Raw genomic sequence first — 11213 nt, 5'->3', positions numbered from 1 at the left:
CCCAGCTCCAGTGACGCAGACGCTGCGGGGGCGGGGGTGGGGCTGCCCCCCCCCACCGCCACCCTGGAGGTGGCCTTGTTGGTTTTGTTGTCTTTTCAACTGTTTTCTGATGATCCCTTTTTTATATTTAAACTCTGAGTGCTGGGACACTACTGAGGTTTCATACTAGTTTTTTTCTTTTCCTTTTTGTAAGAGAAATGAATTCATTATACCTCTGGGGTCGTTACTGGTTAACTGCCCGTGGGCCTGCTCTCCTGGCCCCTACCCACCGTACCGGGGCCTGTCCCCGGAAGGTGGGGGTCCTGCGGGGTGGGGCGGGGGGAGTGCTGGCCACACCCCCAAGTCTGTGATGCCCGGGACAAAGAGAATCTGCTGGAAGAGATTCTGAGGGGTGAGGAGAGCTCAATAAAATGTTGGTTTCCAAAAAAAAAAAAAAAAGCAAGGGTGTTTTGTTTTGTAAAGTTGGAGGATGCCATATAATAAATGGTTTTGCTGAGCAGCCTCCAGAAAAGATTGCTAAAATTGATGATTTGTTAACCAAACCAGGAGGGAAAGAAAAGAAAATGAGATGTAGGTTGTGTGTGTGTGTGTGTGTGTGTGTGTGTTTAATAAGGACTACTTGCCTGACAAAGGTATATTTCCCCCTTGAGCTTGCTAAATACATTGAACATTTGCCTAACACCACAGTCATAAATCCTGATGGGAGCCCATCGCTGCCCACCCCCACCCCAGCGAGCCACCAGGAGGGGAGGCAAACTATTTGCATGCACTGAGGTATTCAGTTATTGCTAACTGGTGAAAGCCATTCCCGCCCCCCCCCCATGGAAAAAATAAATGCATATGTTTAGGGAGCTCATCCAAAGCCCTAGATCGGCAGCACTGGATTAGGACTCCAGATGCAAAGAGAAGGCTCACAGAACCAGTGAATTTACTCTTGAGACTTTCTCCCTCCATGCATCAGCAAAGAAGTTCTGATCAAATATTTATTAGCTGTGCCTTTGGCTGGGCTTTCTAAGCATAGAGAGAAATAAGGTATCTTAAGGCAAGGACTAGATTGCTGACTTGAGCACTGCCTGGATACAAACATCTACTCTTTAATTACACAAGGAAGCCTCCAAGCACCCCCTCCCTCTTGCTCCTGGGTTGTGCATGCTTGCTTAGTTTGCAACTCTGTTTAGCCATAGTTTCCAGAGCCACCCTGAGTATGGGGAGGGAGCCCGTGGCCAATGACTCTGATTTTTAACTCGTGAAAAGGGTTATTTGATGAGCTGAGATGATACCCTTGCTTGGTCGTGCTTCATTTTGGATCATCGCGACAGAGGTTCAAGAAAAGGCAACGGTTGCTATCTGTCCCGTTCCCCGCACAATTCCACCTTCGCGTGGAATTCAACTTGCTGTCTCCCTCCACCCATCTCCTGCCCCTCTGGAAACCTTCCTCATGGGTACAACAGGGTCATTCATTCAGTGTTAATGCAGAAAAGCCCCGGCCAGGGGCGCTGAGGTCCCTCATTGGCATAGCTCTCGGTGCACTAAGATTTCTGTCGGGTATCTTGGCACCGTTACTGACTCTCCCCCATGGATAGTGACCTCAGAGCCCTCATCATTCAAGGAGACATCGGTCTCAAAATTAAATGGAAAGCAAGCTTGATTTTTAAGAGATGGGATCCGCTTTTGGACGTTCTGATTTGGTATGTTTAAGATAGAGCCTGCAAATTGGAATTTTTAGAAATCTTTCCAGGTGACTCTAATTTAGAATGTTTCCAGGTCTAAATGATATATATTTTTTTAAAGATTTTATTTATTTATTTTTGTAAGAGAGAGAGTGAGCATGGGGTGAGGGGGCTGGGGAGGGGCAGAGGGAGAAGCAGACTCCCCCCTGAGCAGGGAGCCCCATGCAGGACTCAATCCCAGGACCCTGGGATCATGACCTGAGTTGAAGGCAGACGCTTAACCAACTGAGCCACCCAGGTGCCCTTAAATGTTATTCTTTTTTTTTTTTTTCAAGATTTTATTTATTCATTTGACAGAGAGAGACACAGTGAGAGAGGGAACACAAGCAGGGGGAGTGGGAGAGGGAGAAGCAGGCTTCCCGTGGCGCAGGGAGCCCTATGCGGGGCTCGATCCCAGGACCCTGGGATCATGGCCTGAGCCGAAGGCAGACGCTTATCGACTGAGCCACCCAGGCGCCCCTAAATGTTATTCTATTAACCTGAATGCACTTTTGTATGAATTATATGAAATGGCACTAGGAAGAATCTGGTTCATTACTGAAAAGGTAAGGCATACATCCCCTGTCACCCTGCCCCAGTGAGGGGGGGCAGCTTCGCTGTTTTGTATTTTTATACCACTTTGCTTTACTATGGAGACCGCCAGGCCATTGTATGTGACACAGGTGCAGCAAGGAGAATGGTTTGTGGTAAGCTGGAAAGATGACCCCCCAAAAAATCCCCAAAGGAAATGGTAAAGAAAATAATCTGATTGTAGCTGGCCAGTTAGGTCACCCAATTTCTACCTTAAGCCCTGACCCAGTCTTTCTTTTTTAGCCAGCACAGTCCGGCCAGAAGATGACGTAACACCAGGTGTCGAAGATAGCGTGGTGACCCTAGGGGCAGAAGATAACGTGATGACCACAGGCACCAGTGAAGAGCCTTATGAGTCTGGCTTAACAGCTCTGGTGAGTGTTCAAGAGTGGAGTTTGCTCCACAGGCATGCAATCATATGCAAGGATATTTTATGACTGTCTTATTTCACTTAGCATAATATCCTTATGGTTTATTCATGCTGTAGCACATGTGAAAATGTCCTTCCTTTTTAAGGCTGATTATTCCATTGCATGTACCACGTTTTGTGTATCTGTTCATCGGTCAGTAGACATTTGGGTTGCTTCCAACTCTTGGCTATTGTGAATAGTGCTACCGTAAAAATGGATGTGCAAATACCTCTTCCAGACCTTGCTTTCGATCAGGTATATGCCCAGAACTGGGATTGATGGGTCATATGGTAGTTCTATTTTTAATTATTTTGAGGAACCTCCCTCTTGTTTTCCACAGTCGTTGCTCCATTTTACAATCCCACAGTGCACGATGGTTTCAGTTTCTCTACCTTCTTGCCAGTATGTTATTTTCTGTTCTTTTGAGAGTAGCCATCCTAAAAGGTACGAGGTGATAATCTCATTGTGGTTTTAATTTGTATTTCTCTGATGACTAGGGATACTAAGCATCTTTCATATGCTTACTGACCATTGTATATCATCTTTGGGGAAAGGTCTGTGCAAGCCCTTTTGCCCATTTTTGTTTGTTTGGTTTTTGGTTTTGGTTTTGTTTTTTGGGGGGGCCGGTGCACGCATACAAGCAGGGGGAAGGGGCAGAAGGAGAGAGAGAATCTTAAGCAGGCTCCACTCTCAGCATGGAGCCTGATGTAGGCCCTGATCTCATGACCCAGAGATGATGACCTGAGGTGAAATCCAGTCAGATGCTTAACCAACTGAGTTACACAGGTGCCCCCTTTTTGCCCGTTTTTGAATCAAGCTACTTGATTCTTTGTCGTCAAGTTGTAGGAGTTCTTCTTACCCTTATCAGATATATGATTGGCAAATATTATCTCCCGTTCCATAGGTTGCTTTTTTACTCTGCTGATTGTGTCCTGTGATGCACAAAGTTTGTTGTTGTTTTTTTTTTAAAGATTTTATTTATTTATTTGACAGAGACAGAGACAGCGAGAGGCACAGCAAGAGCAGGAACATAAGCAGGCGCAGTGGGAGAGGGAGACAGAGGCTTCCTGCCTGGCAGGGAGCCCGATGTGGGACTCGATCCCAGGACCCTGGGATCATGACCTGAGCTGAAGGCAGACGCTTAATGACTGAGCCACCCAGGTGCCCGTGATGCACAAAGTTTTTAAGTTTAATGTGGTCCCACTCATCTAATTTTGCTTTTGTTGCCTGGGCTCACTGGCATATTTGTTGAGTGCTACGTCGGCATGAACCTTGGAGTCACAGGATCACGTCCAAGTCTTCTTGCTTGTTGGCTATGTGAGTTTGGGCATGTTGTCTAATCTCTCTAGGCCTCGTTCAGACTTATAGGACTAATAATAGGATTTCCTTTACAGTGTTGTTTATGGAGTAAATGAGAAGGTCTTTAAAGGGCCTTGCACACAGTAAGCTCTCAATAAAAGCCAGTTATTCCTTTAATTGGGGGAGGGAGGGCATTGAAAGATGATACGACATAATACGTACCAAATAAATATTACAGGGAAAAAAAATGCCATTCAAGTTCAAGGGAGAGAAAGAATTAAAGCCTAGTGACCTGGTATTTTTTGAAGAATTATGACCCTAGGAAGTCAATTTTTTAGATTAGTCAATTTAGTCATGCTAACTATTTGATATTTATTTCCAGAGTACATTTGGTGTCATTCCTGTCCTCACTCTGTCATTTCTGTTTTTTTGTTTTCTTGTTTCCACTTTAAATTGATGTCATCATATATTTTATGGTTTTTTTGGCGCTTTAAATCCTTTTCTGTTATAAGGTTGAGTATATATATATATATTTTTTTTAAGATTTTATTTATTTATTTGAGAGAGAGAATGAGAGATAGAGAGCACGAGAGGGAAGAGGGTCAGAGGGAGAAGCAGACTCCCCGCTGAGCAGGGAGCCCGATGCGGGACTCGATCCCGGGACTCCAGGATCATGACCTGAGCCGAAGGCAGTCGCTTAACCAACTGAGCCACCCGGGCGCCCGCTGAGCCACCCAGGCGCCCAGGTTGAGTATATATTTCAAAACGTTAGATTTTATTTCTCTTTTGCCTCATTTCCTTCTCTAATAGGTGCCAATAAATACAGAGAGTGTGACAGACTTTCACTTAGAGGATGGGCCGACTCAAGAAAGCACAGTCCATGCCAGAGAAGAGAGCCAAAGCACCACAGCCTTGAATGTAGTGACTCATCACTCTGTAGGTAAGAAAACCAGTTGCCCCCAATAGGCGTTGATCTTCTTCTATAATCAGTACATTACAAATATCCACGAACAAATCTAATGATCAGTAGGGCACGTATTGGAATGCTAAGAATGAGTTCTGAACCAAGCCTTGTGTGCTAGGTTCAGAATTCAATTTATAGGGTTGCTAAATTGAATTTGATTTATTGGGTTGCTGAACACAGCTTTCCCCTTTGAATGACAACGAGGGATAATGTCCCCACAAGGGCAAGTTAGCTACTAGTGTCATGTTGCTGATGGTAAGCTGATCCAATGTTACACTAAGAACCTTGTGTTGACACCCAAGAGCGGAAACCTTGACCAACCTATGTAAGTTGTAATAGATTCTATACTGATATTTACCATCTCACACTGAGTTCATGTCTGTACACATGGAACAAGAATCTATCCGAAATCAGTCTTACCAGGATTGGGGGCTACACTTTGATTCATAGTTGGCACCTGCAGCAGTGTAAAAGGACCACTGCCTTGGGTCTTTGTCATTTGAGGTGTAGACCATCACTGAAAATGAAGAGAAATCATTACATTATGATTTCTTTACAACTTAACAATGGAAGGAGATAAACTCCCGATTCTAGAGCTTTCTTAAGAGAAATGCAGTTGTTTGGGGTTTTTATTTTAAAATTGCCTTATGTTGTAGTATATGGATGGGAGCGGGAAAAAAACTAATCCTACGATAACTGCAGTGAATGCTTGCTAATGAGAAATTTTAAAGATTTTATTTATTTATTTGAGAGAGAGAGAGAGCTAGAAAGAGCATGAGTAGGGGACGGGGAGAGGGAGAAGCAGACTCCCCACTAAGCGGGGAACCCGAAGTGACACTTGATCCCAGGACTCCGAGATCATGACCTGAGCCAAAGGCAGACACTTAACCAACTGAGCCACCCAGGCGCCCTGCTAATGAGCAATTTTATATAAATTATTTTATCGAGATAGGTGTTGCCATCCTTAAATGAAAGTAAACATAAAGACCTTGCCTAAATCGATGGCTCCTCAAATCAGTGGCACATCTGAACACCTAGAAAGTTACTTTATTGTTCAATATAAGTTCCTTTTTTTTTTTAAAGATTTCATTTATTTATTTGACAGAGAGAGACACAGCAAGAGAGGGAACACAAGCAGGGGGAGTGGGAGAGGGAGAGGCAGGCTTCCCGCTGAGCAGGGAGCCCAATGCGGGGCTCGATCCCACGACCCTGGGATCATGACCTGAGCCGAAGGCAGACCCTTAATGACTGAGCCACCCAGGCACCGCTCAATATACATTTCTAGACCCAATCACCACTCTGGTTTTAAAAACTCTATAGCACTTTTGAGAGTTTTTTAAAAATTGCTTTATATTTGGGCTGCCTGGCTGGTTCAGTTGGTGGAGCATGTGACTCTGGATCTCAAGATTGTGAGTTTAAGTCCCACACTGGATGTGGAGACCATTTTTTTATATATACATATTTTGACCTCTTTATTTAAAAAACATCTGAAATACATAGGCATAATGTGAACAATTTTCTTTAATTAACATACAATGTATTATTGTTTCAGGGGTACAGGTCTGTGATCCATCAGTCTTACACAATTCACAGCGCTCACCGTAGCACATACCCTCCCCAGTGTCCATCACCCAGCCACCCCATCCCTCCCACCCCACCCCCACTCCAGCAACCCTCAGTTTATTTCTTGAGATTAAGAGTCTCTTATGGTTTGTCTCCCTCTCTGGTTTCTTGTTTCATTTTTCCCTCCCTTCCCCTATGGTCTTCTGCCTTCTTTCTCAAATTCCACATATCCGTGAGATCATATGATACTTGTCTTTCTCTGATTGCCTTATTTCGCTTAGCATAATACCCTCTAGTTCCATCCACGTCGTTGCAAATGGCAAGATTTGATTTTTTTTTTGATGGCTGAGTAGTATTCCATTGTATATATAGACCACATCTTCTTTATCCATTCATCTGTTGATGGACATCTAGGCTCTTTCCACAGTTTGGCTATTGTGGACATTGCTGCTATAAACATTGGGGTGCATGTGCCCCTTCAGATCACTACATTTATATCTTTGGGGTAAATACCCAGTAGTGCAATTGCTGGGTTGTAGAGTAGCTCTATTTTCAACTTTTTGAGGAACCTCCAAACTGTTTTCCAGAGTGGCTGCACCAGCTTGCATTCCCACCAACGGTGTTAGGAGGGTTCCCCTTTTGTGGAGCTTATTTAAAAAAAAATTTTTTTTAATTACGCTATATTTGTACACACAGTGTTCATGGCAGCCTTATTCACAATAGCTAAAACATGAGAGCAACTCAGATGTCTGTCAACAGATAAATGAATAAACAGAATGTGGTGTATACATTTAATGGACTGTTATTCAGCCCCTAAGCACATTCTGACACCTGCTACAATATGGATGAATCTTGACATTATGCTAAGTGGAATAAACCAGTCACCCAAAGGAAACTACTGTATAATTCCACTTATATGAGTCAAATTCATGAGACACAAAGTAGGATGGTGGGTGCTAGGGGCTGGGGGGAAATGGGGGTGGGGAGTTAGTGTTTAATGATATCAGTTTTGTGAGATGGTAAGAGTCCTGGAGATGGATGGTGGTGATGGTTGCACAAGAGTGAATGTACTTCATGCCACTGAACTATCTAAAAATGGTGAGGACAGTGAGTTTTATGTTATGTGTATTTTACCACAATGGTGGGGGGGAAGCTTTATGAAGTGCTTTGAAAATAAAGTCGAAAGGTCACTCTGAAATGCTAAAGAAATGGTGAACAATTAAACACCAGATAGAACAAAATAGGGCTAAGCAAAGAAAGAATCATCAAGATAATTGATCATTGGAAAACATTTCAAAATTTTGGAGAAGAATTGATCATTTGTGGAATGAGTGGACAGCTCATTAGCTGCCGAAAATGCAGTGTCCCAAGTTGAGTATTCTTCCCATCAGACTAGCATACCTCTCTTATTCCTTTAAAACAAAATTCTCAATTCTCAGGAAAATACTCATGATTCCTCTCCTGTCCGGTCTCCTGCCCCACCCTGTCACAATAAGCGTGACTTATGGCACATTTCCACATAATACATCAGTGTCCCAAGAAATGTTCACATGTGAGTTAAAATGTAATTATAAGCACTTGGTTTTTTAAGAGGTAATTTTATTAGGGCAGCAGATGTCTTTCCCATGAAACACCCAAGTATGATAATGTTCACTGTCATGACTACAGTCAGTTATAATTGGGCTGGAGCTAGGGAGGATAGAACTAATAAGCTCTAATTTGGTAATGAATCTTCCACAATTTTTGGTCATATGTTTTCTGATCAATGGTGTCACTGATGGTGAGAATGATGTGGCGTAAGTCTGGAAATCAGCAGCTGCCATGTCAGGACACGATAAACAAACGACTGGCTTTTTTCTACTGGTAGTTGGCAGCCAAAGGGATGACCTTTTAGGAGCAATTCCGTGATACATTTGTTCCGGGCTGGCCTCAGACCCACCAGTCTTTGAAATTTTTTTTTTTTTTGTGGTGGGATAGCACCATCAGCTTGAGCTCCATGTAAATGTCCCAGAGCCATGGCTTCAGCTCATGCTGGCAGAGCGGTGTTCAGGGATCCTTAGCCCATAGGGTCATCTTGAAAAGGTGCCTATTTTTGAAGAGAGTCTTGATACAAAGACTTCTTTCAAATTCACGCATTAGCTGGGCGCCTGGGTGGCTCAGTTGGTTAAGCGACTGCCTTCGGCTCAGATCATGATCCTGGAGTCCCGGGATCGAGTCCCGCATCGGGCTCCCTGCTCAGTGGGGAGTCTGCTTCTCCCTCTCCCGCTCCCCCACTCTTGTGTTCTCTCTCTTTCTCTCATTCTCTCTCTCAAATAAATAAATAAAGTCTTAAAAAAACAATCCACGCATTAGAAAAATAAGCCTCTTGGAGATGATGCTTTCACCTTTGATTTGAAAAGCTCTTGGTTATATGTAGTATTTGCAAGTTGTGAACTATAGTTCTAGGGTGGGACCTGACTGACTGACTCTCTCTGTTGTCTCATTAAATGAAAGCCTCTTGAACTTTTCCCCCATCTGCAAACCAGGTAAAGGACCACCACCCGAAGGAGTTAAAGACTTGGTATGCAAAGAAGGTGATGGGAAAAACCAAACCAAACCAAAAACGTTTACTTTTAAGTAGGCATTGTGTAAAATTATCTGAAAGAGACTCACAACTTCATTGTTTACTTACTGTAAGTTAATAACTTAAACCCATGTGATAGGTAAATGAGAATATTCACATTGTAACTATTGGACTAGGTTTGGCTGCAGAGAGAAATCCTAATGTGATAGTGACAGAAACACAAAGAGTATATTCCATCATTAAACTTAGCTGGGCATATCGCTGCCCTGTAAGATGTGAGTTTTACTATTAAAGATAAAGCAGGGAATTGATATCACAAGACAAATCACAGTCGGGGCCCCATCTTCCAGAACTAGAGTATATTGCTCTCAAAATACAGTTCTTCAAAATAAACCTTATCACAGTGGATGAGTTTTTTATGGTCTTGATATTGGCCCAAGAATCAACAGCCTTGGTTTCTTTTGTTACCCTAACCTCTGAGACTTTTTGACCATTTCTGTGGGTCAATTTCCCTGACTCTGCTCTCTAAAGTAGATGACAAAAAAGTAAGATACACCAAAAACGCATAGGTATATGAAGAAGCATTTGTAAATTCAGTAATAATAGTTTTGAAGACAAGATCGTGTCAGAACTTGCTTAAAAATCCTCTGATCCAATTTATTTAAGAAATTATATTCTTTGCTTGTGTCTTGCTACCTTCCACTTAGGGTAAATTCATTTTTTGCCACTTGTTAAATTATAGTTATTGTATCCTAATAATTCTGTATCATTGTATCTCTTTCTTTACAGAGAAAGTAGATGAAGATACAGAGACAACACTTGAGAAAGGTAGGCGAGATTTTGTTATCAAGTATTTTTATGGGAGTTTTTTTTTTTTAAAGATTTTATTTATCTGAGAGAGAGAGAATGAGAGATTAGAGAGCACGAGAGGGAAGAGGGTCAGAGGGAGAAGCAGACTCCCCGCTGAGCAGGGAGCCCGATGTGGGACTTGATCCTGGGACTCCAGGATCATGACCTGAGCCGAAGGCAGTCGCTTAACCAAGTGAGCCACCCAGGCGCCCTTTATGGGAGTTTTTTAAAAAAAGTTTCTTTGAAGCTAATCTTGTGATGAATTACATTCTTTCCTGGATTGTAGTCAACAAGAGCGAAATACAGAACCCTCTGAGAAGAGGTTTCAAATCTCTTCTAAGAGAAAAAAGAAAGTTGCCTGTATTTGAAAATATGCAAACCACAAAGGAGTCTAGTCACTTAATGACGACCATGGAGAATGGTGTTGTATCACAGTTTATTGTTATGAAGGAAGAAAGTAGGGGCTCATTTAATCCAGCACACAGACGTTACCTAATAATTAACAGTGAAGCCACCTAGTATGAATGGTATGCTTGATAGATCCTGAGACCCAGGAATCTTTCCATTCATATGCGGGGATGAGAGTAGCCCAAAGTTTCATCTCTTTTAGGTCAACTCCCACTGAATAAGCAGAAGCAAATTGGAACATGATTTGCCAACTTCAGTGGGGCAGTGGTATTGTTTATAAATGACACATTCTATCACAAGGATACCCTTTATCTGGGGCTCATGCTTTTTTTTTCCCATCCTCATTCAGATGGCCTGGCAACAGTGACCCTGGTTGGAATTATAGTTGGAGTCTTACTAGCCATTGGATTCATCGGTGGGATCATCATTGTGGTTGCTCGAAAAATGTCGGGAAGGTACTCGTAAGTAAATAACTTACACCCATGTGGTAGGTAAATGAGAGCAGTCATATCTAGAACTCCAACCTTTGAGCTAATTGAAACCTCTAAATAAAGATCATGTTGAGGGATGTCTGGCTGCCTCAGTGGGAGGAGCATGCAACTCTTGATCTCGGGGTCGTGAGTTTGAGCCCCACGTTGGGTGTAGAGTTTACTTTTAAAAAAAGTCATTTTCAGAAGCCCCTTACGTCTGTGAAGACTACATCTGAAGTATACCCAGGAGAACAGGTATCTACTTGGCCCTTCTAAGTGTCCAAAAAAGAGAGTTAGAGCCAGAGATGGCTTTTGAGTTGACTCAAAAGTTGAGATCTAATCAAATTTGGCCTTTCGTCCTAATTTTTCAACTAAGGGAACTTGAAA

At 42.8% G+C, this 11213-nt stretch overlaps 1 protein-coding gene across 1 annotated transcript; it reads left to right on the top strand.

The window, feature by feature from the left end:
- Nucleotides 1-2406: 2406 nt before the first annotated feature.
- PDPN (podoplanin) lies at nucleotides 2407-10821 on the top strand. The gene is made up of 5 exons (XM_088022862.1): nucleotides 2407-2416; nucleotides 2544-2674; nucleotides 4820-4949; nucleotides 9889-9927; nucleotides 10706-10821. Exons 1-5 carry the CDS (start codon nucleotides 2407-2409, stop codon nucleotides 10819-10821), a joined length of 426 nt encoding a protein of 141 aa, XP_087878988.1.
- The last annotated feature ends 392 nt before the right edge of the window (nucleotides 10822-11213 follow it).

The sequence above is a fragment of the Eumetopias jubatus genome, unplaced genomic scaffold (genome assembly GCF_037043125.1).
Source record: "Eumetopias jubatus isolate StellerSeaLion01/CBP00866 unplaced genomic scaffold, mEumJub1_p1.0 scaffold_4, whole genome shotgun sequence".
Lineage (NCBI taxonomy): Eukaryota > Metazoa > Chordata > Mammalia > Carnivora > Otariidae > Eumetopias > Eumetopias jubatus.
The sequence above is the reverse complement of the archived record's forward strand: the minus strand, read 5'-3'. Positions and strand labels throughout refer to the sequence as shown.

Coding starts and splice junctions, on each gene's coding strand:
- PDPN (XM_088022862.1), top strand. Junction 2,675..4,819: donor AGTCTGGCTTAACAGCTCTG/GTGAGTGTTCAA, acceptor CTTCTCTAATAG/GTGCCAATAAATACAGAGAG. Junction 9,928..10,705: donor AGAGACAACACTTGAGAAAG/GTAGGCGAGATT, acceptor ATCCTCATTCAG/ATGGCCTGGCAACAGTGACC.